The sequence below is a fragment of the Brassica rapa genome, chromosome A06, assembly GCF_000309985.2.
Source record: "Brassica rapa cultivar Chiifu-401-42 chromosome A06, CAAS_Brap_v3.01, whole genome shotgun sequence".
Taxonomy (NCBI): Eukaryota; Viridiplantae; Streptophyta; class Magnoliopsida; order Brassicales; family Brassicaceae; genus Brassica; species Brassica rapa.
In genome coordinates this window covers 17,226,153-17,254,148 of record NC_024800.2, presented here as the reverse complement: position 1 = coordinate 17,254,148, position 27,996 = coordinate 17,226,153, and the positions used below count along the sequence as shown (strand labels likewise).

Genomic DNA, 27,996 nt, shown 5'->3' with positions numbered 1-27,996 from the left:
AAATTATTTTGTTACATGCTACATACTTATTGTTATCTGATAAAATATTTGTTACTTGGTATATGTTCTGTTACCTGATATATAATTTGGTATAAAAATTTGATAGATGGTTTGTTACTTGGTACATGTTATGGCAGCTGATATATAAATTGTTATCTGGAATATGTTATGTTAGATCATATATAACACTATATCTTAGCGATTACAAATTACACGCTAAAGATCTAGCTGTGGGTATTCCTAATGAAAGTTATGATATTTTTTTCAACTAGTTTCACATGTTAAAGGAAAAGAATCTAGATTTTGTGACTTTTATCGATGTTGATTCTATGGGGAAGTTTAAATTTGCCTTTTGTGTCATTTGTTCCATTTATCAGAGGGTTTAAGTTGATGAAGAAGTAAAGTATCAATGGACTCTACTTGCTGCCACATTACAAGATGATAAATATCACTTGTATCCTATTGCTTTTGCTATAGTGGATTTTGAAAATGAAGCCTTATGGAGTTGGTTTATGATATGTCTGAAAACTATCTTTTTTTTTTGAATGAATGTTAAATTTTATTCAATCAAAAGCCTTTTTACAACAAAGTGTAGACCTAATTAAGAGGAAACCCCTATCATATACTCATAACTCCAAAAAGATAAAGACCCTTATCTACACTCTTGTGGTAAACCAGTATTGAAGCATGCCTTCCAGCCCTTTACCTCCTTTAAATCTCATCAAACTCAGCTTGTTTCTAACTCCTTTATCAAGAACCTTCTTTACGGCAGCAATGGGAAGAGGCTTCTCACCATGCTTGATTTTATTTCTTTCTCTCCAAATCATGTGTATACTAGCTTGAAAAGCATATCTGAAGCAAAACACTTTCTTCCTATCTCTGTTTGTACTACCCAACAACTCTTATCACTTCATTCCAGTCAGTTGTGTAAGAATGTTCCAGAATTCCTCTCATAAGATGACTCCAAATCTGAGAAGAGAATGAACAATCAAAGAAGAGATGGTTAATTTCTAGTCTCCCCTGCATTTTTACAGAGCACACATATCTCATCCACTCCCTGGCTCCATTTTTACAGAGCAAGCCATATTCTAAATTTCTAAATTGCTTGACCAGACGCATATCTCATCCACTCCCTGGCTCCATTTACAGAGCACGCATATTTACAGAGATGGCTCCATTTTTACAAAACTATCATTCATTATGAAGAGGATTTGGTTTTTGTTTCTGATCGTGCATTCTCTATTGCAACTGCTCTTTTAGAATGTTATTCTCTTGCTCACCATGGAATTTGTATCTTCCATATTTTCTATTGCAAGTTGCAACTGAATTTGCTCACTATAGAATTCACATCTTCCACTTTGAGAAGAATGTCCAAGAGAAGTATAAGAGTTCAACACTTATATCATTGGTTGTAGAGGCTGCTTATGCCTACACCAAAGATGATTTTGACTATTATTTTCATGAGATTCAAAAGTTTGACACTGAAGTTCCAGAATATCTTCTTAAAGCAAATATCAAGAAGTGGTTACGGGCTTATGCTTATCCTAATTGCTACTACATCATGACATCCAACTTGGCTGAAACTATTAATTCTATGCTGAAACTGAGTACTCGTGACTAACCGATTGTATGCTTTTGACACTATTAGATTGATTACAAGTAGAAGGTTCACTGAATGCCACGAGAAAGAGAGTTCGTTATATCCACCATGTCACTTCAGAAATGAAGAAAAAGAACTTATATGATCATAAGTTCTGTTGGCTCAAAGTTTCCAAAATCAATGATCCAGAGTTTGAGGTTAAAGGAGATACATGAGATCAAGTGATGAATTTTGCAAAAGGCATTGTTCATGCTTTGTGCATGATGTTGAGAAGTTTCTTTTTCGTTTCTCTGTTCATGTTATTGCCGCTGCAAAAGCTGGAAATCATTTCTACTAAATATATGAAAAATAAATAAAATATCTCAATATTACTAATTATAAACTATTTTTAGTCAATTTAACATATATCAGTTTATGTTACTTAATTATTTTATGTAATCATCTAATAAAATAGATAGATATATAAAAAATATTTATGTTACTTTGAATTTTTTTTGTATTGTTTAAAATTATGTTTTAAAAGAAATATTATTTATTTTTCTAATATCAAGATTATCAGTGTAAATTGGTTTTAATGAATTCACATTATATACACATTTATATTTTCATCTAAGAAAATATAGATATAAAGAAAGTATTTTATTACTTCAAAAGTATATTTTATGTTATTTAAAAATATTTTTTAAATGTAATATTACTATTTTGTGAACTTTCCCTTTTTTCATGAAATTATATTATATATACATATATTTTCATTTTTCAATTCATTTTTTTACTTTATAATAATTTTCCTTTTTATTATATGTATATGCTTTTTGGAAAATTTTAAAAAGGAAATTAAATTAAAAAAATAATAGTATTTTAAATGTAAACTAATTCATTAAAGATATTAGTGTAATCAACCATCGTGAAAGTTAACGTGAGAGTGACACATAAGAAACTGAGTTCTCAAATAATATCATAGAGATTTAAAATATGAAAACTTTACAAATACCAAGCCTTGGTTTCGTGTCACCTTCAGTTTCATGTGACTTCTCAGTTTCCTATTACAAGTTATAAGAATATGAATCTTCCGTTATTTTCAACACAATACAAATATATAAAATAGTTTACCTTCTCGGATTTTTTACGAATGTTCAAAAGATCTTCATGGTACTTCACTCTTCATTCCAAAAGTGATACCCTCCAAGTAAGGAATTCAGTCTTCTCTGCAGTTAAATCACTGCCATGAGCATAATTCTCTTTATTCACTTCAACAATAATGTTGATACTTCCATTAAGCCAATCATGTCTCTTCAAATGATATCCTCTTTTGCAAGATAAAAAATCTTCTAAATTGAATGTTAACATCTTCAACCGAATTGTTATGCAATTAGAGATTTTCAAGGACACTTTTGACAACATTCTGTCCAATATTAGCATTATTAAACAATCCACAAAGAAGAACGCAAAGATTAAAATAATTTTATAGAACTATATAAACATTATTACCTTTTGGTTCCTATCAACATTGGTTACCTATTCCATAGTAGGTGATTCCTATGCAACGCAAGCATAATGTAAACTTTTCTTCATCATCTCCATCACCAAACAATGTGCCTAGTTGATTGACATAAGATAATGCTCATAACTGAATTGCATATATAAACCCAGAAATCTTATATTGGTTTTTCTCCAACACTTCAGAGGTAATCTTCTTCATTTCATTGTGTAAAAAATCAAAGACCAATTTTTTTAGGAATACTTGCAAAACTCTTAGAAATTTCTAGCTCTAAGAAGGTGCTCTACTGCTATATGAGTCACTAGATTACTGGCTATAAATATCTTTTCCACAAGGATTATAGCCCCTAATCGCAGTCTCTAGTTAGCAGTAAAAGTTAAGTTGTTTTTTTTCTTAAGTAGATCAAGCAAGGTCTTCACAGAGTGATTCTTCTTCATTCATGAACGAATTAAAATAAACAGAAAACCACGATCTAAAGCCAAACTATGGAGACCATTCAAAACAACCCACAAGCAAAACGAGTTGATGACCAAAGAAACAGACGACCAAGACAAAAGAGAAACCAACAAAAATCACTAAGAAGTCGTATTTAAATCATATTAGTATTAGGAAATGTCATATTATTAAGCTGCAAATAAAACATTCAGTAGCGCAATTCCAAATCCTTGTTGACATGCAAAGAGTCGTGACAAGCCAGTATTTGAATGTTTTGAGACGTCAGTCAAATATGACATACTATAACGAAGCTATCAGCACCTATAAATTCAACCTGAGATCTTGTCGCCTTCCACAACAAAATCACATTTCTTTCCAAAAAAAAGAAAAGTCATAACCAACACAAGTCAATCTATCTTTCTCTTCCTCTTCCTCCGGAAATGTCGGACTCGAGCAGATCGTTGATCCCGAGCTTCCTCTACTCTTCCGACCATCGTCTGTTTCAGCTGCATGAGCCAGCGATGAACATGACGCAACGCAAAGCACAGCCGTCGAGGTCGCTGAAGACTTCTTCAGTCTCATCGAACGGTCCAAGTTTTGCGATTCCCGCGCCGAATGAGAAAGTAGAATTGTACTCTCCGGCGTATTTCGCGGCGTGTACAGTCGGCGGGATGCTGAGCTGCGGCGTCACCCACACGGCCGTTACGCCACTCGATGTCCTGAAATGTAATATGCAGGTGAAGCTTCTAAACCAAAACTGTCTTGTTCTTCTTTTAGCAGAACTGATTCTTCGTATTAACATTTTCGAACCTTATTCGAAAGCTATGTACGTGGTGGGTAAGCGAAATTAACTGCAAAATAACGATTTTTGTTTATTCTATCAATATAATTAAATGGTGTTCATTCAAAAATATTGTGGTTGAACTAGAATCTTATGCAATTGTCAAAAAGAAAAAAACTAGTAGAATCTTATAACATGGGCAATAATTTTAATTATATGACAAATTATAATAATATTAAATATGTGAGATATCCGTATGTTTACTAATCTGAATATACATCTAGTTTGACTGTTTCTCCTCTACATCTAGTTATTCCTACTTTTATTTATATTATCATTTCATGCTACTTTACACGTAGTGTCAACTTTTGAGTTTCTTGTTTTACACGGCACTGAATGTTCAACTGCGACGGAGGCTTTTCAATCTTTGCACGATTTTGATGTGCAATCATAGAGAATCTGAGCTAAAGCTAATATAGCAAACACAAATAGCAACTCTCCACGAATTTACAGAAAACTCCCTAATTGTTTTATATTCTCAGATTGATCCATCCAAGTACAAGAACATAACTTCTGCTTTCAAGACAACAATCAAAGAGCAAGGTCTCAAGGGTTTCACCAGAGGCTGGTCGCCAACTCTTATAGGGTACAGTGCTCAGGGAGCTTTTAAATACGGTCTGTATGAGTACGCCAAGAAATACTACTCAGACATCGTTGGACCAGAAAACGCAGCCAAATACAAGACCCTCATTTACCTAGCTGGCTCGGCCTCTGCGGAGATCGTCGCAGATGTGGCTCTCTGTCCAATGGAAGCTGTCAAAGTCAGGGTCCAGACTCAGCCTGGTTTCGCCCGCGGTTTATCTGATGGTCTACCAAAGATCATTAGATCAGAAGGCGTTCGAGGGTTGTTCAAAGGGCTTGTTCCTCTATGGGGACGCCAGATTCCATGTAAGTCCTTATACAGTTATACTAAAGACAATCTTGTATAGAACCTTTTTAACAGTTTGGAGACTATATTTATAAATTATTTTTTATAATTTTGGGGGAAACTAATGTTTCACTGTGTTGTGTTCAGAATCGGCTTTATTCACAAAATAAAAGTATCAATATGTAAACAAATTTAGAGGTTTTTGCAGATACCATGATGAAATTTGCTACTTTTGAGAACACTGTGGAGCTCATATACAAGAAAGTGATTCCTACCCCAAAGGAAGAGTGCTCAGAGCCAGTTCAGCTAGGAGTTAGCTTCGCCGGTGGATACATTGCTGGAATTTTCTGCGCTGTTATCTCACATCCTGCAGATAACTTGGTCTCTTTCCTCAATAACTCTAAAGGAGCAACTGTTAGTGATGTAAGTGAAACTACATGCAAATCAGAGAGCTGTTCATTGATACATATGCGCTGCTCTGACTTGGTTTTGATTTACAGGCAGTAAAGAGGCTAGGGTTATTGGGTATGTTTACTCGTGGACTTCCTCTTCGCATTTTCATGATAGGAACACTTACTGGTGCTCAATGGGTTATCTATGATGCTGTCAAAGTTTTAGCTGGATTGTAAGCTATACTCCCCCTCATATTTTCATCAATACTCAAATATTTAAGAAAAAAACATCTACTTATAATTTTCTCATTTTCTTAGGCCAACCACTGGTGGTGCTTCTCCAGCTACTGCGCTTGCTCCAGCTGTAAGTGCATAAGGTTACAAAGACATTCCTTGCAAAGCCAGACACGTTAAAGCAATAAAAGGGAAGCAATTGTTGTTATTCTTATTTTTGCCTATTGCCTTGTAACCAAAAGTGTGTTCCCTACAACTAGTTGTTCTGCTTGTGCACTTTAAATGGATTTTATTGTTAGAATACTTTTTGTTTTGCTTGATTGGACACTATAAGAGCGAAAAAACTCTGTAATCATACGTAATAATCAACAATTTTTGTTCTCTCTTCATTTTTGTTTGCTTTAAATCTTCTTTTTTTGTTGTCATCTTTTGATTTATATTCATAAATAGGAAGTTAAACAAGTTCCTAATACACCACATGCATAGACCTACTAACATCCTTTTAAAAGCCATAAAATAACCAATCATTAAGTCAACAATGGACCAGCCTTCATCCCATCCCAACAAACTCCACAAAAAACAGCCAGAAAACTAAACACAGGGCAAAGATTTTCTCATTAGCAAAGAATGATTCTAACCATGTATGATCTCCATGCGCCACATACGATTGCAATCTGTTTTCCTTGATCATGCTATGAGCTATGAGAAAGACCCCTCTATTTGTTATTCTCTCCTCCATTACCACTCTCAACCACTCAGTCTGGTCAAGCAATTTAGAATATCTTTGGTCTGTGCCTTGAAAGAAGGCTATTGGGTCGAGTCACCATCCCCTACAAGAGTAGAATCTTCAATAGCAAAAAGAATCCTGTTCGTCCTGTGAGAAACCATACTCTCAATAGCCCATACCAAAGTCTTCAGCCTAGCCTTATTAATGTCACAAGCATTAAGGAAAGCTCTTCTACTATGCATCAGGACTACGCCCCTGTCGTCCCTAAGCACCCATAATGCCCTTCCAATCTTTTTGTGTCCGTCCCACATGACATTTATATTGCACTTTAGCCATCCACGCGGAGGCTGACTACATTTCTTTTGAACCATAGCCCTCTGAGCATTCTCTGCTGCAACAAGTTCCTCCTCATGCGATTGAGCCATGAACAAAAGCTCAATTTTCTGAACCAATTCATTAGCTCTCTAGTTGTTCTTTCAAACAAAACTTCATTTTTGTTTTTCCACAGGAACCATATAATCTAAGGTATAGCTCTCAAAGTTTCCATCATTTCCTTCTTCTTGTTCATTAACTCTAGCAAACGATGAAAAATTGTAAAACCCATAAAAGGAACCATGATTTTTGCTAGAGCTAACACTTGTCTACATGTGAAGACAATGTGATTAACTGATTCTCCTGATGCCCACATGTATTACAGACCTGATCCATCTTTATACTTCTTTTGATAAGGAGTTCTCCTGCCGGAATAGCATTGCATAATATTTTCCATAGGAAAACTTTGATTTTGGGTGATGTGGTGAGTTTCCGGACTGCTTCCTTGAGTGGGTTGAGCAAAGGTTTTGTCTCAGCATCTCTGATTTCAACTTCCCTCTTCAAACATTTCATCAACCAGTAACCAGATTTGACGGTGTTTGCTTTAAATCTTCATAACCTACAAACTTACGTATATGTTCAAGTATCTATTTTAGAGTTTCAGATTTTCAAAATAAGTCTCCTAAGCTCCATTCATGTTTTTTTTATATTGTAAGGTCGAGTTCAGTTAAGACGACAACTTCAGTTTGATTAATTTCAATTTAAGTATTTTAGATATTCAATAAAAATTAAATATAAAAATTGGTTATTTGAGATATTTATTTAGTTTTTGACTATTTATTTTAGAAGCTAATTTGGATTTTTGGATCAATTTTTGAAAAATATTTATAGGTTTTTTAGTTTTCTTTTGGGTTATAGATTTGATTAACAAGAGTTGGGTCCGGATACATATTATACCCGCCCACCCTTATTAGCTCAGACCCGCAGATCCCCTGTAGTTACTTTGGAAGATCGCATCGTCTCACTACTGAAACTTGCTGAGTGAATCGATGAAGATCTTGCAATTGATATTCCTATTAGCTTTAACAACTGGAATCTCTGTTGTTCTCATCTACATTATCGGCGTCTCAAATCTCTGTAAGTATGTATATGTATATATGATTATTGTTCACAGTGTGATTTATGGCGATGATTATTGATGAATAAGAAGATGATTCCGTGGGTTTAGACGAATCAAATCGGCTTAGCAATGAAGATTTAGAGGCGTTGCAGTCCCTGCAGAACGGATTCCAGAAGTGCGTCGTAAGTACTTTCGCTTTACAGATCTTTGCTGTTAGCTTCACTTCACTATCTGCTGGGAATCACGTTCTTGATCCGTTGAGAGTTAAGTCTTAATTGTGAATTTTGGAGATCTGTTGATTAGAATTGATCCAATCTAGTGGATTGTTACTGAATGGCTGGAATCAATTCAAACTGGAACCTGAGTGAAAATTGAGGCACATTGATTCATTAGCTAAGACCTTAACAACATCTTAAAAAAGATGGAAAATTTTATCCTGGGTTGAGTTTTCATCTTCAGTTAACTTTATGAGTTGCTGTATTACTTGTTTGTGTGTATACATATGTTTCTTTTGTATGCTACTTGTAAGATTTACTAACAACATCATGTGTGACTAAAAGTGTATATTTTGGAATGATGTAGAGTGCAAATGGCTTGGGATTACAAGCTGCTACTGGTAGAGATTATTGTAAAGTCTCAATAAACTTCCCCAGGGATACTATTCCCAAATGGGTAAATGCACTCTTCTGACTATTTATTTTCTCACTCTGCTTACTTGACTTTATACATTTGACAGAGTTAAGCTTGTCATTATCGTTGTTTAGCAAAAAAACTGTACTGAATACTTCTACTCTTACCTTGTTTTCATGTCTTGGATTATGTCCAACAATAACAGAAAGATCCTAAGTCTGGAGAGCTTGAAGGACTGTCTTATGAGTTTGACTTGTGCGAAGCAGTAGCTACATGGGAACAAGTGGGTGTTTCATTTCCTAAAGTCTGTGTAAACTTTCGCTTCATATAATACATTGATGGGTTAATTAGCGAGTTGGTTGACCAGGTCAGGAATAGCTCTACCATACTCACTAGGGAATACATTGATGCCTTACCAAATGGATGGGAGGATTATGCATGGCGCAGAATCAATAAAGGAATACAACTGTAAGTATTGACTGAAATTAGCCGAGGAATGAAGTGCATGGTGGTTGTTACTGTTATAATCCGTTTTCTTCATAGACAACAGTTCAAAACTTGCTAAAATTGAAGGGTCCCAGTCACAATATATCAAGTAGTAAAATGGTGTGTTGTCTTCTTCTTTTTTTGGTCTTAATGAAACTCGCACTCCCCTGGTGCAGTAATCGGTGCCAGAATAGGTCTTTATGCATCGAGAAGCTTTCATTGGTGCTACCTGAAACACCTCCATATTTTCCCCGGCAGTTTGAGCGATGTGCTGTTATTGGCAACTCTGGTGATCTTTTGAAAACAAAGTTCGGAAAAGAGATTGATACTTATGATGCGGTTATCAGAGAAAACGGTGCTCCAATTCAAGTAATGATGAGTTGTTTTTTTTATCTAACTCCCGATTCTTTTGTTCCCCCTCTGTTCTCTCACTTATCTTACTCCATTCTTTTTCTTGGAACATCTTCTTGCAGAACTACAAGGAATATGTGGGAGAGAAAAGTACATTCCGTCTTCTTAATCGAGGGTCGGCAAAAGCCCTTGACAAAGTCGTGGAGTTGGATGGTATAACTGTTTTCTTGTTTTACATTCCTTCATGGTTACCGCCATTGTTTCTCTATTTCGATTTTCTTGTGTGTGTCATAGTTTACACTCTCTCTGATCCTTTGAGACTGTGCAGAAAAAAAGCAAGAGGTACTACTAGTAAAAACAACAATTCATGATATTATGAACAAGATGATTCGGGTTTGTACATTGCCCTTATTCGTCTCTTAGCTCTTTGGTTTTGAATATCTGAAATCTATTCCTCGTCTTCCAAACTTATTTGAGGATTCTTCCTTTTTCTGTAGGAAGTTCCAATAAAAAATCCTGTCTACTTGATGCTTGGTGCTTCATTTGGCTCAGCAGCTAAAGGAACCGGGCTCAAGGCTCTTGAATTTGCTCTATCGACTTGTGATTCAGTGGATATGTATGGTTTCACTGTAGATCCAGGTTATAAAGAGTGGTATGAAGTTTACCTAGATTTATTTTGTCTAGATGTTAATAACTATGTTTATGTTTGACAGTAACCTCTTGCATTATTTTTTCAGGACTAGATATTTTTCAGAATCTCGGCAAGGACATACTCCTTTGCATGGTAGAGCCTACTACCAGATGATGGAATGCTTGGGTGTAAGTCTGTCCTTTCTCGTTTTCTTAATTCTCAGTACAAGTTGCTACATTTTGAATGTGGCAGATGGCAACAATCACTTGATTCGTTTAATTAGATTTGCATTGGCCTATTATATATTCAAAAGACCCTTCAGGCCTTTTGGTTTTGACTTGGTTCTCTTCTCTTTGTTGTTTATAGCTCATTAAAATACACTCGCCCATGAGAGCTGATCCAAACCGAGTCATGAAATGGCTGCCAAGTCGCAAAACAATAAGATCTGCAAGAATCGCAGCAGAGAAGCTCTTAAGGTAATCAATTTCGTCTTATTTCTTTTGCGCACATAGTCTGCCTCAAAAAAATATTATCTCTCTAAGAAAAAACTTATTCAACGTGCAGGAGAGTTGGAGCAGGATCTGTAGACCCATTAGCTTCATGCTCGATAGTAAAGAAGAGAAGCAAAAACAAGCGTCCAATGGTCTCTGACCTCAGAAAACCTGCGAGGGACCATCAGAAATTTGTGAGAAGCACGACCATGTACCCATTGGAGCACAGTCCAGGACATAGTCAGCTTTGCATTACACCAGCTGACTAACGAAACTGCTTATATAGAAATCGTTTTTTTTTCCACCATACACTAAAGCACAAAACAGGCCGACGATGGATTCAAAATCAAGTACATCCCTCTGCAATATAGTTATTATATGGAGTTCAAGACCATCGAGGTCAGATCTTTCTGGGTAATCTCTTAGAGGTTAGGGATTGATATCCTGTTTATCGAAGTTTTCTTCACCAGAGATCGGTTAATGTGAGATAGAACTGGAAGCTAGAGGTCCATGTCTAATTTTAATACATAAGCAAATGTTATAATGTTCTTTTGTTTTCTTTATTTGCATTTAATATTTGTGTTAATTTGGAAATAACGCCTAAAAGTAGAATAGCAGAAATTTCATCAAATTGTTTCAGTATCAGACCTTCGGTTAGTTCCATATTTAAAAGTAGAATAGCGCCTAATTTTCAATACGCTAATATTCTCATATTCCTCGTCATCCCATCCCGAGTTGGAGTTCTACTATCCATAACCAGTTTCCCTCCTAGCTGCAGAGCTATCCTGGAGAGACCTGCATTGCATGATCCACGTAAAAGTGTGTAGTAAGCAGTTGAGCTCTACTCCACACCTTTCATGGAGATCTCTGGAGTAAAGACCATAAGCTTCATTTATTCGGTTTGTCTTTGAGAGCCTATTCAATAGCTAATTCTTTTAAATATTTATTCGGGATTAAAAATGGAACTAAACAGAACTTAAGCAGGTTTTGTCAATAAACTGCTAATTTGTGCAGGAGCGTACACGTGTCAGGAAGTGAACAGCTCTCTCTCTCTCTCTCCCTCTCTCTCTCCCTCTCTCTCTCCCTCTCTCACCTTCCTTTTTCGATTCTACTGATGACGAATCTCTTGCTTTCACATCCCACTTCTTCCGACTTCTCCAAGATAAAACCTAAACAAAAAAGATTTTGACCTTTCATTCTCTCGAGTAGCTCCACAGTCGCAGAACCACATGTATGTGTATGTCTGATAAAAAGTGAAACAGGAAACCTCTCAAGAAATGACGGAACTGCCACCAGATAACGACAATGGCTGCGTTCCTCTTTCGCTTCCTTCAACGATTTAGGAGACCAAGTGTTCGATAAGGCGAGATCGGCGGCGACCAGTTGTACAATCACCACGGTTGGCAGGGGAGGAAACCTTAGTGGAACAAGAAAGACATGAGCAAACCATCGGTGAGGACTCGAGCTTTAACGAATTTGAGTTCTGGGTACGAGGAGAATACCGGAGCCCTAGCTAGATGATGAAAGAGAAGGAAATGTGGATCCTTTCGGTGTTGGGAGTTGGCGGGTCAAGAAACGGGTCGGTGTTGGAGGTAGATTTACATCCTCTTAAGACAATGAACTAGACCCAGTTTGTTAAGAAACCTTAAACACCTTTTTTTTTTATATAAACTAGGTTAAGACCCGCGCCTTGCGCGGAATGAACATTATATATATAAATTATTTTATATATTATATGTTTATAACATATTATAAAATAATAAATATATATTAAATAATTAAAAAGTTATTATCTACTAATTATATAATTAAATTGGTGCGAACATATAAATAAATTTTATAAATCTAAAAAATATTTTTTTTATTTGATAAGATATATAATTAAATTTAAATGATAGTAACATATATATGGTATATTTTAATATTAATATTTATTAAATGATGTTTTTTGCTTATTTTTTTGTCATTTGTATCTGTTATAGCAATGTCTAAATTAGTGATAACAAAATTTTCACTGAGGGATTAATGGTTTAAGTAATTTATAATATTTAAAAAAATTAAGTTGTCAATATTTTTTCAAAATTTTTAACAAAAAATGTTCAAAGTAAATTTCAAAATTAAGATATTTATGTATTTTTATATTGCATATAGTTTAATTTAAAATGATACATATATTTATATATATTTTATTTTTGATACTTATTAAATGAGACTTTCAACTTATATTATTTTTTAATTATTTGTATCATGTCATAATAAATTTTTTTAACAGTTTTAGTAATTTATACTCGTTTTTAAAAATTCAAAATATAATATATATAATTTTTTTTAATTTTTATTATATGGTTACTATGATTGTTTAATTTATTTTAATAGCTTAAAATTAAACAAATATATATATTATAATACACACTTATTTTTATCAAATCTTTATTATTCAAAATCATTAATTGTCATATATACTTTAGCCACATTAGGCAATTCCGTAATCTTATTTAAGAAAATAATGAAGCACATTAATAATGTATTTATTATGGTTTAATAAAAAATTTATTATATATTTAGATGGACCAACCTATTTCTCTAAGGATTCTAAGAATCATTCTAGTAATGACAGATGGCTACAAAAAATGTTGCAATGTTTCTCAAATAATATATAGGAGATAAAGAGCTACTTACTTATGAGAAATGATCTTATTCTCTTCTCCATTTTAGAGCTAATACTTTTTACAAAGAGTTTATGGATTCTTACAAAGAGTTTATGGATATTTTACACTTGTAATCATACATATAATATAATCTTTGATCAATAAATTCTTTTTGATGTTCATTTTCCATTTAATTTCTATATTGATTTCTCTTAAGCCTCTCGAGAATCTAAAAAATCTATTTGTTAAATTCTTCATTGTATATTGTATGAATCCGACAAACACACCATTTTCGGTTCAAACAGTCGGGTCATCGCCGGGAGCAGCGCAGCGGGTACTATCCAATTGGGGAAATGGATGAATTAGAAGGTTTAGGATTTAGGGATTTCAGTAGAGAAGACTCGGAGAGTCCATTAAGAGACGGTGATATTGGCTTTTACGCCAATAGTAGTGAGTTGTCAGGGGTCAAGATTTGGTTGCAAGCGTTAGGAGGGTTAGGGAGATATTGGCCAATGTTTCAGATTCATGAGGTTGATGACCTTGTTGTCCTTGGATGATTTGAAAGATATGGGGATTAACGCTGTTGGGTCTAGGAGGAAGATGTTTTCTGCTATCCAGAAGCTTGGTAGATAGAGACTTCTCATGATATATTAGATAAAGAGAGAAGATGGTTTTGTGTTGTTGTTTTTGTTGGTGAGATAATCAGCCGTGGCAATGTCTAAAAACCATGAATGAAACCGTTTTCATCCTTTTTGCTATTCGTTGATTGGTTCTTATTTTTGATGTTTCTTGTTTGAATGTAGCATTAGCTACAGTAGTAGTAGAAGTAGAAGTGGGAAAAGGAACAAGTTGAAGCAAGAAAAAGGTTTTTAATCTGTGATATCTCTCTTTACTTCACTTGAGCTATTTCTGTGGATGGTCTTGATGATAATAAGGAACTTGCAATAGGAGTTTGAAGGAGATGAAACTGAATGTTTTCACTTTTCAGTCTAGCTTTTGATTGGCATCGTTAAGTGTTTATTTCTCTCAGTTTGTAGAAGAAACAGGAGACATGGATATGCTAAGGTCAGTTTTTTTTATTGTGGAATAGAAGTTGAATGTTGATATAGAGAATTGAAGTAAAGACCTCTTAGGATTCAGTTGGATTAATTTCGTGGAGGCTGCAATTTTGCTAACATTATTATGAAATCAGATCGACCGGACCTGTTCTTTGTGCATGAATATTATCAGATAGAGCAACACATTGCGATTCTAAAATTTCTAAACCAGTTTGATGGTATCTTTCTCCGCTTCTTGCTTCTTTGGAGCTGCAGGAAAATATTTGATTCCTGTAAGGTCACCTACTTTGCTTATAACCTGTCATTCATCATATACAAAGAATGTTTATTAGAGTTTGCATCTATAATATATCAACCTCTACGGCTTGCTACTGCTAGGGAAAGAAAGGGAGAGAATGCACAAGCAAGATATTACCTCTAAGGCTTTAATAAGATCTTGTTTTGAATGAGATGCGGATATGCAAATACGAGCCCTTCCTAGCATTAGAGGTGTAGCTGGGAAACCGACCACGGCGATTGCAACCTGTTTCATATTTCTTTTAGAGTTTGCTCTCTTATAAATGAGATTCATTTTGATAGAGAAACTTACATTTTCTCGCAAGCATTCCCTAGAGAAGGCTGGGATTTTAGCTGGATGGTAAAGCATTATTGGCATGACTGGAGAATCAACGTCTCCAAGTACCTTAAATCCCATATTCCGTAGCTCAGACCTAAAATAATTGCTGTTCTCTCGTATTCTTGCTAGCTTTTGTGCCCCTTAAACAAGTTTTTTTAATCAGGGTTGAGTCGAAAATGAAGCTAGTCAAACATGAAAGTAAAAATGATAAATGTAAGAACAGAGAAGGGACTTTAAGAGGTACCTCTGTTGGAACCGTCCTCTCCAAGGATAACTCTTATGGCCGATATGATTTGTTGTGCGGAAGGAGTTGAAATTGATGTTGCGTAAAGATGACCCGGGCAATGGTGCTTCAAATATTGGATGAGCTCCTACAAAAACAAAGAAAATGAAACTTCAAAATACTATTTTTATAACTTTTTCTTATTTTAATCATCATGTGTACAAGTTTTTCTTTGACAAGATTTGATATAAAAGAGGTGATGCTCATAAGTTTGCTTAAAGACCTTAGAGCCGGCAATATATCCACCACAAGAGGCAAAAGATTTACTGAAGGTTCCCATCATTATGTCCACGTCAGCCGTATTAACTCCAAGAAGTTCGCAAACACCTCTTCCTGTATTCCCAATGGCTCCAATGCTATGAGCTTCATCCAAATAAACATATGCCTATATATATATAACAAAATAAAACTTTTCATTTTTATACATATATAAGACAACCAAATTGGTTTTTAGAAGACTTTGATATTGCATTGCATGTGAATGATAATTTAGTTTTCAGTTGTCTCAACCTTGTACTTCTTGCATATCGACACAATCTCGGGAAGCTTGCAAATCTCCCCTTCCATGCTGTAAATACCTTCAACGATAACAATAATTTTCTTCCAGGGTTTGTGTGTTTTGGTTTGTCTTTCCGCTATTTCTCTCAGTATTCTTTCCAAGTGAGAAGGTTCTGCAAAAAGAAAAAGCAATATAGTTAGGGTGAAGATAGTTTACAATTTTAACTGAACTCTCCATCCAGATCATTCAATTTTGTTCAGCCAACTGGTTTTCAAAATTTGCCTAAAATTACAGGTCTCATCAATATGAACCATTTTAATATTTTACGTTTTAACACTAAACGGACCCTGGTTCTCATCTCTATCTAAATAGTTTATTTAGATGGACAGACGAACATGTCCTAAAAATAAATTTATAATTTAAGATCTAGACACAAATAAACATCACTAAAACAAAAACAAAAAACCAAGAAAAATGTTTACAATAAGTAAAAATAACAAAAAATATTATTAGTATCTTGTGTCTAAAACGAAAGATACCATCTGTGCTACATTATAAAAGAAGGCCATTCAATTGAATGATAAAAAGCTGAAATTTTAGGCACTACAAAAGCTTACTGTTGTGTTGGAAAATGCGGATATTGGCTCCAGAACCTCGAGCACCATTAATAATTGAACTATGGTTCAAAGAATCACTTATTATCAATCCTCCCTGTTTCAAGTGAAATGAATCACTAATAAGCTACTTAAAGATTAATGGTTTTTGCTAACAATATACAGCATACAGAACTATGAACTGGATCATATTTCAACATATTAGCATATATATATATAAACCTAAGGTCCGAAGTCATGACTCATTGACTCTGGATGTGTATACATGCGCATACCTTTCCAATCAAAACAGGAATGATAAACGAGTTTGTGGCGTATCCCATGCCAAAGACAATAGCAGAATGCTTTCCCACATATTTAGCTACACATTCCTCAAGCTCTACATGCACACTAGTAGTTCCTTTACGCCATAATCAAACCACACGTAGGTCAGAGGAAATATAGAGGAATAATTTGATAAACAAAAGAAGAAAAAAAGAAGAAGAGAAACACTTAAAATTATAGGCGGTAATGTTTACCTGCATCAACACGAGAACTACATGTACTTGCTGAAAATTTCTTTAAAGACTCAATAACACGAGGCGTGCAATATTCATCGAATGAACCAAATCCAAGATAATTGTACGACCCCAAATTGAGGCACCTTCTTCTCTTTGTTGTTCGACTGCATTGCAACCAGAGGTTTACTCAGCTATGTTTAGAATCCCATCTCTAAAGTTATATTGAAATTTTAGAAATTTGACTTTATATCATGTTAATATTATTTTGTGTATATGTAGAATTTAAATGTGGGTTTATAAATAATTTTACTAAATATTATCAAAATATATTGAAATGTTAAGAAAAAATAGAGATGAACTCCATTGTGAATATAAACAAAATAATACAATACATTTTGTACTTATATAATATATATATATATAAATTATTAATTTATGATTTTAGTGGAACTATATATTTACATAGTATTTTCTAAAAAATATTATTTTATCATTTTATTATCGTAACATCTTATCGATTTGTGTCATATTTTTATTTTGAATCGGTCCAATTCGAGATCAAAAGTTTAATTAATTTAGTGTGTTTATCGATTTTTAGAAACTCTATTGTATCTCAATGTAAGCGTGTGATATAACTTTTCAAAAGAAAGCACACTGTTTGTAAAAAAGAAAAGGTGAGGAAGAAAGTACACTTACTCTCAGTGCCGGCTCTTACCCTGTGCACAAGGCACATTTGCACAGGGTCCCCCAAAAAATAAATAAAATTTAGTTAGAATTTAAGGTCTAATTTTATAGAATTAGGGCCCTTTTTTTGCAAATTACTTTTATTGCTTCTGAAAAGTTAGAATTTGCACAAGGTCCACTCAAAAATTAACCCGGGCCTGCTTACTCTATCACTTTTTCCCCATCGTTCCAGTCTCTCTCGACCATATCAAACCATGCATCTGGTGCACTCGCTATTGGACGGGCAAAACAGTCCTTCATGGTTAGAAAAAAACAGTCCTTCATGCTAACGAAGAAATAAAAAGTAGGTATTACAATATAAAAAAAAAATATATATATATATATATAACGGAAAACATTATCAAGATAATAGCACTGTACTGCACAAAGTCTTAACATTATCAGTCTTTTTATCTTCAAATTTTACAAAAAGAAGTTGTGAACTGTTCATTCTCTCTTTCTCCTCGAACCCAAATCGTATTCTAAGTTTACCTCCAGCGTCCGGCAGCGCGTGAGAGCGCGTGCCGTCGCCAGAGGGTTTCTTTCTTTCACCCTCGGTTTCGTATTTGCTTCATCGTGCCTTCCCTCCTCTATCAGTCTTGTTGTTGGCCCTGGTCTGACGTCTCTCCAGATGCTCGCGAGGTTGTCAGCGGTGGCATTTTGGTTGGTGTTGGAGTCACGACACGGTGGAACAGAGCCATTGTGCGCGGTGGAGTCAGCTTTTCAAGGCTGCGTGTCACAGTCAGTTGTCATTTCGGTTCTTGGAGGCGGCAAGTGGCGTCACATCCCAGTGCCTGGTTCGGGTAATTTGATTCCGTTTCGGTAGTGTTTCTTAGCTGACATCTTGTGCAGGTCATTAGAGCCATCTCGATCAAAGTGTGTCGACGAAGTTAGGTCCGTCTCTGTCTTGGTGTTGATGGTGGGTGTTTCTTCCCGGTAAGAGTAAGTTCTTTATCCCTCCATCTATGTTGTTCGGTTCGCGCTTCATCGTCAGTGACAGTTACAAGATTCAAAGAGATTATGTGAAGCTAGCTACTCCGGAGACAACATGGGAATTCCCGGCATCCAAGGCAATGAGGATAACCCCACCTTCCTATGGTTTAGTTGATGGTCGAAAGCGACTACTGATTCCTAAAGATTCAAAATATGGACTAGCGGAATGTGCAGAGTTTAGTGGACGGACGAAACTACTTATGTATTAGATGACTCAAGAAATTTTATTCAAATCGGGCTTATAACTGGATCTGAATTCTCGTATTTCGGGTTGAATATATAATATTTTATTTTTTTTTTCTTACGCTGATGACAAAAAATATAATACTATACTAGCTTTTAGTTGATTCTTGTAATATATATTTGAAAAATGATTTTTTATAAAAGGATGAATTATCAAAAAAATTACTAATAAAATGAGAAATGTAAACCACAACATTCTCAGCTTTGTTATTCAATGCGAAAAAATGAGCAAAACTACAAAGTTTATTCATTTTTCATTTAGTTGGAAGATCAGTATGGGTTTGGATTGGTCTATCTATACCAAAGCTTCATTTATGGCAACTACCAAATGAAAAGAAAAACAATTAACACATGGACCTTGTAGAAAAATGGTTTTATTAGTTTATAGTTAAGAGAATGACCTGAACCCGATGATATCCTCGTCTCATGTAGAAATCCTCGTGTCCAAAGCAGATTGGCGCATATCCCTATACACAAAGTGAAACTCAAGTTACATACGATATAAGAAAATAAATGGAAAAAGATTATTCAAAGTTAACTTACGAAATGACAAACCTGGAGATTGTCGTTGGTGAATAGCAAAACGAGGATCCGACGGAAAAAATCACGGAGATGGCCAAAGCCGATGATCAAGCAGCAGCTCAAATATGTTGAGATAGTGGTAAAGTACATCCTCTGCGAGTTTCTAGACAGAAGAATACAATGATAGGTTTTCGAAAACTTCTGCCTATTCCATTATTTATGTTTGCTGTAGAGGTCTTTCTGTTAAAGAAGTCAAGTAAATGCTGTAGGGTCTTGGAGTTGAAGGTGTAATGAGAGTGAGATTAAGAGAGAGGGAGAGAGAGAAGAAACTTAGGAGGTAACTCTTTGAGGTCTCTCTTTCTTTTAAACAATGTAGCTACGTGGATGTTCACGAAAGAGGCGTGCTTACAGTGTATCGAAAAATGTATTTGTTTTAGACCCAAAATTTAAAATAATTTCTAGTTGCTTAACTTATTTTCTAAGAAAATTTTTTTCATGAGAATTGATTAACTAATTTTTTGAATCTATGTATTTTTTCTTATATGACATAATATAGTATATTTAAGTAATAAACTTATTTTTGTAAGTGTTAAACTTGTGTATTTGGCAAAGGTGATATATCATATTAGGCCATGTTCATTTGTACATCTGGAAGATGCATCCAGATGGTCCATCTAGATGTTTTACCCAGATGCTCCATCTGAGTGTTGTTCGTTTCTTCATTTCGTTCATGCATCCAGATGAATCATCTGAATGCAACTATGTTGGTTTGCTTGTCATTTTTTAACTTCCATCTGCATCCAGGTGGACTTGTTAATAAAATGACTAAATATAATTTTTTACGTTTCGGCGGAAAAATAGCATTTTTTACGGTTTTGGCTGAAAATATTTTTGCGGTTTTTGAGGAAATATGTGTTTTTCGCGAAAAAGTGCATTTTTATAGTTTTGGTGGAAAATAGGTTTTATGGGTTTGGCTGAAAAATACGTTTTTGCGGTTTAGATGGGAAAAATGTGTTTTCAAGTTTTGGCGGGAAAAGTGTTTTTGACGGGAAAAGTTTTTTTCACGATTTTGGCGGTAATTTTTTTTTTTTTTTTTTGCGATTTTGGCGGGAAAATCATTTTTGCGGTTTTGGCGGGAAAATACATTTTTTCTGGTTTTGGTGGGAAAATACATTTTCCGGTTTTGGCGGGAAAATGCGCTTTTCCGGTTTTGGCGGGAAAATACATTTTTTCCGTTTTTGGTGGAAAAATACATTTTCCCGTTTTGGCGGTTAAATACATTTTTCCGGTTTTGGCGGTTAAATACAATTTTCTGGTTTTGGCGGGAAAATACATTTTTCCGGTTTTGGCGAGAAAATACATTTTTCGGTTTTGGCGGGAAAATGCGTTTTTCAGTTTTAGCAAGAAAATGCGTTTTTCCGGTTTTAGCGGGAAAATACGTTTTTCTGGTTTTGGCGGGAAAATTTCATTTTCCGGTTTTGGCGGTAAAATTCCGTTTTTCAGTTTTGGGGGGGGGGGGAATGCGTTTTTTCCGGTTTTCGCAGGAAAAATTCTGTTTTCCGGTTTTGGCGGAAAAATTATGTTTTCCGGTTTTTGCGGAAAAATTCTGTTTTCCGGATTTGGCAGGAAAATTCCATTTTCCGGTTTTGGCGGGAAAATTCTGTTTTCCGGTTTTGGCGAGAAAATTGTGTTTTTCGGTTTTGGCGAGAAAATGCGTTTTCCGGTTTTGGCGGGAAAATGCTTTTTGCAGTTTTGGCCGGAAAATGCTTTTTGGAGTTTTGGCGGGAATATGCGTTTTTGGGTTTAGCGGGAAAATGTGTTTTTTCGGTTTTCGTTGAAAAGTACGGTTTTACTTGTTTAGCCGAAAAATGTGTTTTATGAAAATGTGTGTTTTATGTTTTTTAGCAGAAAAACGCATCTTGCGGTTTTGGCGGGAAAGTGTGTTTTTCAGTTTTTGCGAGAAAATGCATTTTTTAGTTATAGGGGAAAAATGTATATGCAAAAAAATAGAATTTACGGTTTGAAAATAATATTTTGATTTTAAAAGATCATTTTTGTCATTTATCATTTTGGACTGAAGTAGATGCATCTGCATCTAGATGCATCTGCATCTAGATGCACCATCAAGACTCACCTTCATTTAAGTGAGAATTTGATATGAGTTTTTAAAAATTCAGCTGGATGATCCATTTGGATATAACATTATAATGCATAAAACGAACATCAATTTGCATTTTCACCCAGATGGATCACCTGGGTGAGCAAACGAACAGGGCCTTAGAAAATTATTTTCATTATAGTTGTAAGTTTGTTTTTTAAACTTGTCTTATGCCCCTAAAACACTTTGCACGACACTGGTTCTTGATGAACAAAAACTCTCTACCGAATATGTATACAACATTTTTTATATTTTTATTTTGTTAGCTGGGAAGAGTTTGGGTATTTAACCCCAATCTCTTATGGGAAATTGCACCCAGTAGACACAAAAAAAAACAAATTTCACTAACTAACTAAAAACACCCCTTCTCTCCTACTTTCTCTTCCTATCTCTCTCTACTCTCTCTCTCTAAAAATCTAATTTCACTTTTTTTTGGCTATTTAGCAAATAAGCCCATCTCTTATTTGGTCTAGAGCTAGCCTTCGCTGGTACCATTTATGTCGTAAAACACTTTTTTTACAAGGTTTCCAATCACTATAAAAAAAAGAAAATTGTCAATTAAATCACCAACTTTCAAATTTGGTTGAGAAAAAATATGAATTTTCTAGTGGGTCATTTAAAGAATCAACTTATTTTGACTATCCGTTTTAACATTCAACTTATTTTGACTAAGCCATTTTTAAAACACCGTTAAAATGGTTAACATATTGAGTTAACGAGATTAATCTCCGTTTCTAATCTCTGTCAAATCCATACGAAGTCGTTTTTGAAATACTATTAAAAACATTTTTCAAAGAACCCAAAGCCTCAATCATATCAAAGGTAAACCACTAGACTACTTACAATTTCATTAACTAGTGGTAGATACTAATAGTTATTATTAAACCCTCAAATTGTTTCTTCTCCAACATAAACCCCTAAATAGTTTTTGGATCTAATAAACCCTAATAAATTTCTTCTCAAAACCTAAATCTGTAATTTGTAACTGTATTCTATCACTTATCCAATCTACGATTCAAAACCATTGATGTAAAAACTTGAAAACTCAAGTGGCTGGAGCTCTCTCAATACAGTTATTACACACTTCTCTGTAGAAACTTAAAAACTCACTTCATCAAATTGCTTATTCTAGGACGCGGACAAGAAAGGGCTGTCGATAATAGGAGGAGAATAGCATATCATATCAAGTTGTTTCTTCTGCTATTAGTATATACCACTAGTTAATAAAATGGTGTAAGTAGTCTAGTGGTTTACCTTTCTTATGATTGAGGCATTCGACTCGGGTTCGAATCCCTTGAAAAACGTTTAAAAATAAAATTCAAAATGATTAACTATTTTAACGGCGTTTAAAAATGGCTTGTTAAAACGACTAGTATAAGTTGAAACTTTAAAGTCCCATATAAAAACAACACCAGCACTTAGAAAATAATGCTTAAACTAACTCGTCACTTACGTCCGGTGGTAGGTATACAACACTTAGACTGATTTGCAATAGAAGTTCCAATACTCAGAAAATAATGATGTGTTCAGTGTTCAGAACAAAAATTTAGGAATGATTGTTTCTATTCTAGTTTAGTAGGCATTATCTATTACAAATGTCATCAGTTACGTTTTGAGATATGGTTTTCCATTAAGAGAATTCAACCACTAGTCTACATTATATTGTGGGGCCATTAGGAACTTGGATTAACTGAAACTATTTCCTCAAAGTTTGTATTGAAATTTAAAACATGAAGATAATTTTTTAGTTTGTAGATCTTCTTAGGGTTTAGTCTAGAATTGGACACCCTAGTTTTCGTGGAACAAAAGCAGACGCATAAATAATGATATTTTGACTTCGGAACAAAAATAGAGTCAAAGATCAAGAAAAGTTCTTTTAGCGGTTCCCTATCCTCTGCTTTTTGAAGACCCTAAACAATTAAGTCTGAATAAATCACAAGATTCGTGACAAGTAGCGTCACTCTCAAGACATTATGAAGTGAGGACCAAGATGTAGCTACCACTCGTCCCAACAACTTCCCATCATTATCATTCCTGTCCCGATCTGGAATAATTGAATACTGTATGCTCCATTTTGGTTTTTGATCATTTAACAGTTCATTTTGCGTTTGAACATTTCTGAAGAATTGTAAATCAACAATATACACTTGGTTTGATATATAGATTTTTCAGAGGTTAAAATTAGGAAGGAGCACAACAAAACAGTCCGAATTAAAAAAAAAAAATTGCTTTGGTCCTAAAGAATTAGACACCATATATTAGCTTCGTGAAGCAAAAACAGAAGCATAAAACGTCATCAAATAGCATCTGTAATTTTGGAGCACCAATCTTAAAGGAAGCTATACAATTAACTCGGACGAAACCAAAGAAACAAAATGAAAAAAAAGAAGAACGATCACAAAGTTTCAAGACAAGTAGAGGGGCCACAGCAAAAGACAGAACCGCAAGAAAAACCAGTAAACTAATGCTAATTAGTACTGATCAAACCCTCGTTTGGTAAGGAAACTGCTTAGCATTACGGTCTTAATCCAATTTGATTCTATCTTTCTCTTCTTCTTGCTTCTTTGGTGCTGCCGGAAAATATTTGATTCCGGTAAGGTCACCTGCTTTGCTTATAACCTGTCATAACACAGAGAGTATCTATAAGCACAGTCCCTTTATTATGTTCTTTTTGTAGACTTTTGGGGTTAGACTCAAATCAAATATTTCTTTACTATGCCTGAGAATTTGTTAAGGCTTCATCAATTGTATAGTAAATGATATTAGGAGAGCACGCGAGTGAACTCAAAGAAAGATATTTTCTTTTACCTTTAGAGCTTTGATAAGATCTTCTCTTGAGTGAGATGCGGATATGCAAATACGAGCCCTGGCTAGCAATAGAGGCGTAGCTGGGAAACCAACAACCACAACTGCGACCTGTTCACAGTTTTAAACGTACATTGAAGAGGTGAGAGTCTCTTTTGCGTAATAAAAGCAAATGAGATACTGGAAGAAAGACAAGAGTCCTGTCTGTATTTACGTTTTCTCGCAAGCATTCCCTTGAGAAGGCTGGGATTTTTGCTGGATTGTAAAGCATTATTGGCATGACTGGGGAATCATTGTCTCCAAGGACCTCAAATCCCATCTTCTGCAACTCAGCCCTGAAAAAGTTGCTGTTCTCCCTTATCCTTGCTAACTTTTGCGCACCTGCCCCAGATTTTTTAGAAGAATTTTGAGACTACATAACTTGAGATTATGAAGCTCAGAAAACAATAGAGAGGTACCTCTGTTTGAACCGTCCTCTCCAAGGATAACTTTTATGGCTGATATGATTTGTTGCGCTGAAGGAGTTGAGATTGATGTTGCGTAAAGGTGAGCCGGGCAATGGTACTTCAAATATTGGATGAGCTCCTACCGAAATTGAAAGCACAAAATATGATATAAGCCCTTGGTTGGTTTTGAGATAAACTGCACTACTTGCCTAGACAAAAATAAATGGTCTGTTGTGTAGGATTAGGGCCTTAGTAGAAGCTCTTTCCTCATCTTTGACAAGGGTCATTATAAGAGATCTTTACATAATTGCAAAAGAAAGGTATATAATTTGCTAACCTTGGATCCGGCAATATAGCCACCACAAGATCCGAAAGATTTGGTAAAAGTCCCCATCATAATGTCCACATCAGCTGTGTCAACTCCGAGAAGTTCGCAAACACCCCTGCCTGTTTTTCCAATTGCTCCAATGCTGTGAGCTTCATCCAAGTAAACATAAGCCTGCAACAAGGATATACAAGAACAACTGAAGTTACACACCAGACAAACAAACTAGACTAGAATATTTTGAAGTCGCAAAGAAAGGATGGTTAAGTAGATCGAATTCCTTAACCTCCACAAATATGGAACATTAAAGAAAGTGTATCTCACCTTATACTTCTTGCAAACTGAGACAATCTCGGGCAGTTGACAAATCTCCCCTTCCATGCTGTAAATACCCTCAACAACAACAATAATTTTCTTCCAGGGTCTGTGTGTCCTAGGTTGTCCCTCAGCGATTTGTTCTTTCAATACTCTTTCCAAATGAGCAGGTGCTGAAAAGCAATCAACCAAGTTTACATGGATGGATAACAAAAACCTGGAAAGAGAAGCATAAGAAAAGCCTACTGTTGTGTTGGAAAACGCGGATAGTGGCTCCTGAACCTCGAGCACCGTTTACAATTGAAGTATGGTTCAAAGAATCGCTTATTATCAACCCTCCCTGCATAGGACAAAGATGCCACTAAAACATAGGTCTTTGGGAGTAGCATCCATGGGCGTTCATCACAACGTACCTTTCCAATCAAGACAGGAATGATAGCGGAGTTTGTTGCGAAGCCCATACCAGTGACAATAGCAGCAGGTTTCCCCACATACTTGGCAACACATTCTTCAAGTTCTGCATGCACAGATGTGGTCCCTGATGGCAGAAACGAAACGGATGTCAGAATACAAAAACAGAGAAGAGAGATTGTTCTGTCTTGACCTGCGTCAACGCGAGAGCTGCATGTACTAGCTGAAAACTTCTTCAAGGACTCAATAACGCGAGGAGTGCAATACTCATCGAAAGAACCGAACCCAAGATAGTTGTAAGAGCCCAAATTGAGGCACCTTGTGCTCTTTGTTGTTCGCCTGGAACCACCAAAAAGGAAAGGTTAAACCTTTAGAATAGAAGGAGAGGGAAGGGGATAGAGACACTCACTTGAGGGTCTTGTTGTTGTCATTAGAGTACCTCTCGATAACATCAACCCAAGAATCAGGAGCACTTGAGATGGGCCGATTAAAACAATCCTTTATTCACACAAACAAACATTAGGAATCATAAACAAAATGTTTTCTTTTTCATTTATCAATTAAGAAGACCTGAATACGGTGATACAATCGTCGGATGTAGAAATCCTCGTGAGCCAAGCAGATGGGGGCGTATCCGTGGAGATTGTTGGTGGAGCACCAATCGAAGATAAGGCGCGAGTAATCTCGAAGCTGCCCGAACGCGAAGAGCAAGCCGTAGCTGAAGTATGTCGATACGGCCGTCAGGTATGGGATCGTAATCATTTTTCTTCCCTTCTCCTTCTCCTTCTCTCTCTCTCTCTCTCAATCTCGGTTGTGATGAGATCTGGAAAAATCTGCGCCTTTCTCTTTCTCACGGGAGAGAGGAGAGAGAGATTTGAATTGGATCTCTTCCCCTTTCTTCTTCTAAAAAAAACAAAAGGATCCTTCGAATCTTACAAATAAAAATAAATAAAACTATTATTCCTTTGTCACTTTACTTGGACCAGAAAAAATTCTGAACCAGAACTTACCAAAACAAAACCTCAATTATAATCCAATCCCAACTTTTAATCGATACATGTAGGATCTGGTAAAATATCCGGACACGAAAAACCCAAACCGAATCTAACCTACTAAATTCGAATCAAAATTGGTAAAAATACTCAAATGGTTTTAATATCCGAAGAGCTGGATCAGATTTTTACCCGAACTGAAAAATTTTAGATACCATAAAATATCTGAATTACAACTATGTATTTAAATATTCTAAATATTTAAAAATATTTGAAATTATCCAAAGTACAGCTAACAGTTCTACTTGTTTAACGATTTGAAAGAAATAATATTGTATTTTTCATAAACTAAAGAACTCTTAGGAAGTGTTATTAGTTTATACTAGGTCGTATTCCGCGCTACGCGCGGATAATTGATATTTTTTTTTATTGTGATAATTTATATGTTTGTAGTGAGTAGAATATAAATTTAAAGGTGGACACTTCGATTATTTTATCGGTTCAGTTTGGATTCGGTTAATACGGTTCTATAATTTTTTACCAACTGAAGTAAACCAAAATTAGTTTGGTCTGGATCGATTTCGGTTTGGTTTGTATTCTGTTCAGTTTGTATTCGTCTAGATTTGTGTTTAGGTTTGGTTTAATCAGGTTCCCTTAGTTTAATTTAAGAGAAATATGTCTTAAAACATAAATGTTTGGTCATGAAATCATTAGGTTGGTGACTATGAAAAGATAAACTATGTAAACTAAATCCAATATAAATTAAATTAAAAACTTTAAAATGCACAAAAAGTTTATAATAACATAATCAAATCAAAGTTAACTGAGTAAACAGAAAATTAATAAAAAAATCATTAATAATGCTTTTTAAAAATAAACTATGTAAATTAAATATAATATAAAACTGAAACAAAAATTTAAAAAAACCACACAAAAAATTATAAGAACACAATTAAACCAAAATTAACTAAAGTGCATAGAAAATTAAAAACCCCAACATAGTTAATAAAATTAACAATGACTTTAGTTTTAGGATTTTAGTATATTGTATACTGCTACTATCTTTAATTCAAATAATAATAAAAAATACATTGGTTTTTCGATTCGGTTTTACTTGGTTCGGTGTGTTCGGGTTGGAAACATCTTTATCCAAACTATTTGATAATAGATTTTGGCTTGGTTTGGATCGGTTTCTGTTTGGTTCGATTTTTTTGTCCACCCATAGA

General features: G+C 35.0%; 5 protein-coding genes across 13 annotated transcripts; 3 read left to right on the top strand and 2 right to left on the bottom strand.

Annotated features, from left to right (window-relative positions):
• Nucleotides 1–1,101: 1,101 nt before the first annotated feature.
• On the top strand, nt 1,102–6,260 carry LOC103873512 (mitochondrial phosphate carrier protein 2, mitochondrial). The gene is made up of 5 exons (XM_009151922.3): nt 1,102–4,273; nt 4,860–5,265; nt 5,454–5,668; nt 5,746–5,870; nt 5,956–6,260. The coding sequence occupies exons 1-5, from the start codon at nt 3,977–3,979 to the stop codon at nt 6,011–6,013; spliced, it is 1,101 nt and encodes a 366-aa protein (XP_009150170.1). The 5' UTR covers nt 1,102–3,976; the 3' UTR covers nt 6,014–6,260.
• Nucleotides 6,261–7,808: 1,548 nt separating this feature from the next.
• Nucleotides 7,809–11,209, top strand: LOC103873513 (sialyltransferase-like protein 2). Of its 2 annotated transcripts, none has more exons than XM_009151924.3 (12): nt 7,809–8,047; nt 8,139–8,212; nt 8,613–8,702; nt 8,866–8,943; nt 9,028–9,128; nt 9,323–9,515; nt 9,620–9,710; nt 9,826–9,890; nt 9,995–10,149; nt 10,235–10,316; nt 10,495–10,604; nt 10,693–11,182. In XM_009151924.3, exons 1-12 carry the CDS (start codon nt 7,960–7,962, stop codon nt 10,886–10,888), a joined length of 1,323 nt encoding a protein of 440 aa, XP_009150172.1. In that variant the 5' UTR covers nt 7,809–7,959; the 3' UTR covers nt 10,889–11,182. The 2 variants fall into 2 exon arrangements, with proteins under 2 accessions (XP_009150172.1, XP_009150171.1); XM_009151923.3 differs by having other exon boundaries at nt 7,811–8,047; nt 8,121–8,212; nt 10,693–11,209.
• Nucleotides 11,210–12,016: 807 nt separating this feature from the next.
• LOC103873515 lies at nt 12,017–14,043 on the top strand. The gene is given in 3 exon segments (XM_018652648.2): nt 12,017–12,211; nt 13,573–13,805; nt 13,807–14,043. Coding segments are annotated over 3 exon segments (402 nt in total). The 5' UTR covers nt 12,017–12,136; the 3' UTR covers nt 13,901–14,043.
• A 380-nt stretch (nt 14,044–14,423) lies between these two features.
• LOC103873514 (long chain base biosynthesis protein 2b-like) lies at nt 14,424–20,331 on the bottom strand. 8 transcript variants are annotated; one of them, XM_009151925.3, is made up of 12 exons: nt 19,352–20,331; nt 19,198–19,263; nt 17,727–17,815; nt 16,856–17,001; nt 16,613–16,737; nt 16,341–16,434; nt 15,735–15,895; nt 15,448–15,609; nt 15,186–15,312; nt 14,915–15,081; nt 14,741–14,848; nt 14,424–14,623 (listed from the first exon to the last, which is right to left on the bottom strand). In XM_009151925.3, exons 1-12 carry the CDS (start codon nt 19,466–19,468, stop codon nt 14,528–14,530), a joined length of 1,458 nt encoding a protein of 485 aa, XP_009150173.1. In that variant the 5' UTR covers nt 19,469–20,331; the 3' UTR covers nt 14,424–14,527. The 8 variants fall into 8 exon arrangements, with proteins under 8 accessions (XP_009150173.1, XP_033129949.1, XP_033129950.1 ...); XM_033274058.1 differs by having other exon boundaries at nt 17,727–18,691; nt 19,352–20,329; XM_033274059.1 differs by having other exon boundaries at nt 17,727–18,523; nt 19,352–20,329.
• A 3,382-nt stretch (nt 20,332–23,713) lies between these two features.
• Nucleotides 23,714–26,719, bottom strand: LCB2 (long chain base biosynthesis protein 2b). The gene is made up of 11 exons (XM_009151928.3): nt 26,349–26,719; nt 26,188–26,276; nt 25,972–26,117; nt 25,781–25,905; nt 25,614–25,707; nt 25,377–25,540; nt 25,065–25,226; nt 24,740–24,866; nt 24,496–24,662; nt 24,285–24,392; nt 23,714–24,095 (listed from the first exon to the last, which is right to left on the bottom strand). Exons 1-11 carry the CDS (start codon nt 26,538–26,540, stop codon nt 24,000–24,002), a joined length of 1,470 nt encoding a protein of 489 aa, XP_009150176.1. The 5' UTR covers nt 26,541–26,719; the 3' UTR covers nt 23,714–23,999.
• Nucleotides 26,720–27,996: the final 1,277 nt, after the last annotated feature.

What these genes read in the sequence shown, in the direction of transcription:
- LOC103873512 (XM_009151922.3), top strand. Translation starts at nt 3,977, where the DNA reads ATGTCGGACTCGAGCAGATCGTTGATCCCGAGCTTCCTCTACTCTTCC. An exon ending in TCCTGAAATGTAATATGCAG is followed by an intron (nt 4,274 to 4,859) that starts GTGAAGCTTCTA and finishes TTATATTCTCAG; the next exon opens with ATTGATCCATCCAAGTACAA. An exon ending in AAGGAGCAACTGTTAGTGAT is followed by an intron (nt 5,669 to 5,745) that starts GTAAGTGAAACT and finishes TTTGATTTACAG; the next exon opens with GCAGTAAAGAGGCTAGGGTT.
- LOC103873513 (XM_009151923.3), top strand. Translation starts at nt 7,960, where the DNA reads ATGAAGATCTTGCAATTGATATTCCTATTAGCTTTAACAACTGGAATC. An exon ending in TATCGGCGTCTCAAATCTCT is followed by an intron (nt 8,048 to 8,120) that starts GTAAGTATGTAT and finishes ATGAATAAGAAG; the next exon opens with ATGATTCCGTGGGTTTAGAC. An exon ending in CAAAGTCGTGGAGTTGGATG is followed by an intron (nt 9,711 to 9,825) that starts GTATAACTGTTT and finishes GAGACTGTGCAG; the next exon opens with AAAAAAAGCAAGAGGTACTA.
- LOC103873514 (XM_009151925.3), bottom strand. Translation starts at nt 19,468, where the DNA reads ATGTACTTTACCACTATCTCAACATATTTGAGCTGCTGCTTGATCATC. An exon ending in AGAGGACGGTTCCAACAGAG is followed by an intron (nt 15,082 to 15,185) that starts GTACCTCTTAAA and finishes AACTTGTTTAAG; the next exon opens with GGGCACAAAAGCTAGCAAGA. An exon ending in ATCTTATTAAAGCCTTAGAG is followed by an intron (nt 14,624 to 14,740) that starts GTAATATCTTGC and finishes GATGAATGACAG; the next exon opens with GTTATAAGCAAAGTAGGTGA.
- LCB2 (XM_009151928.3), bottom strand. Translation starts at nt 26,540, where the DNA reads ATGATTACGATCCCATACCTGACGGCCGTATCGACATACTTCAGCTAC. An exon ending in CAGTTTGCAAGAAGTATAAG is followed by an intron (nt 25,227 to 25,376) that starts GTGAGATACACT and finishes TCCTTGTTGCAG; the next exon opens with GCTTATGTTTACTTGGATGA. An exon ending in AGAGGACGGTTCAAACAGAG is followed by an intron (nt 24,663 to 24,739) that starts GTACCTCTCTAT and finishes AATCTGGGGCAG; the next exon opens with GTGCGCAAAAGTTAGCAAGG.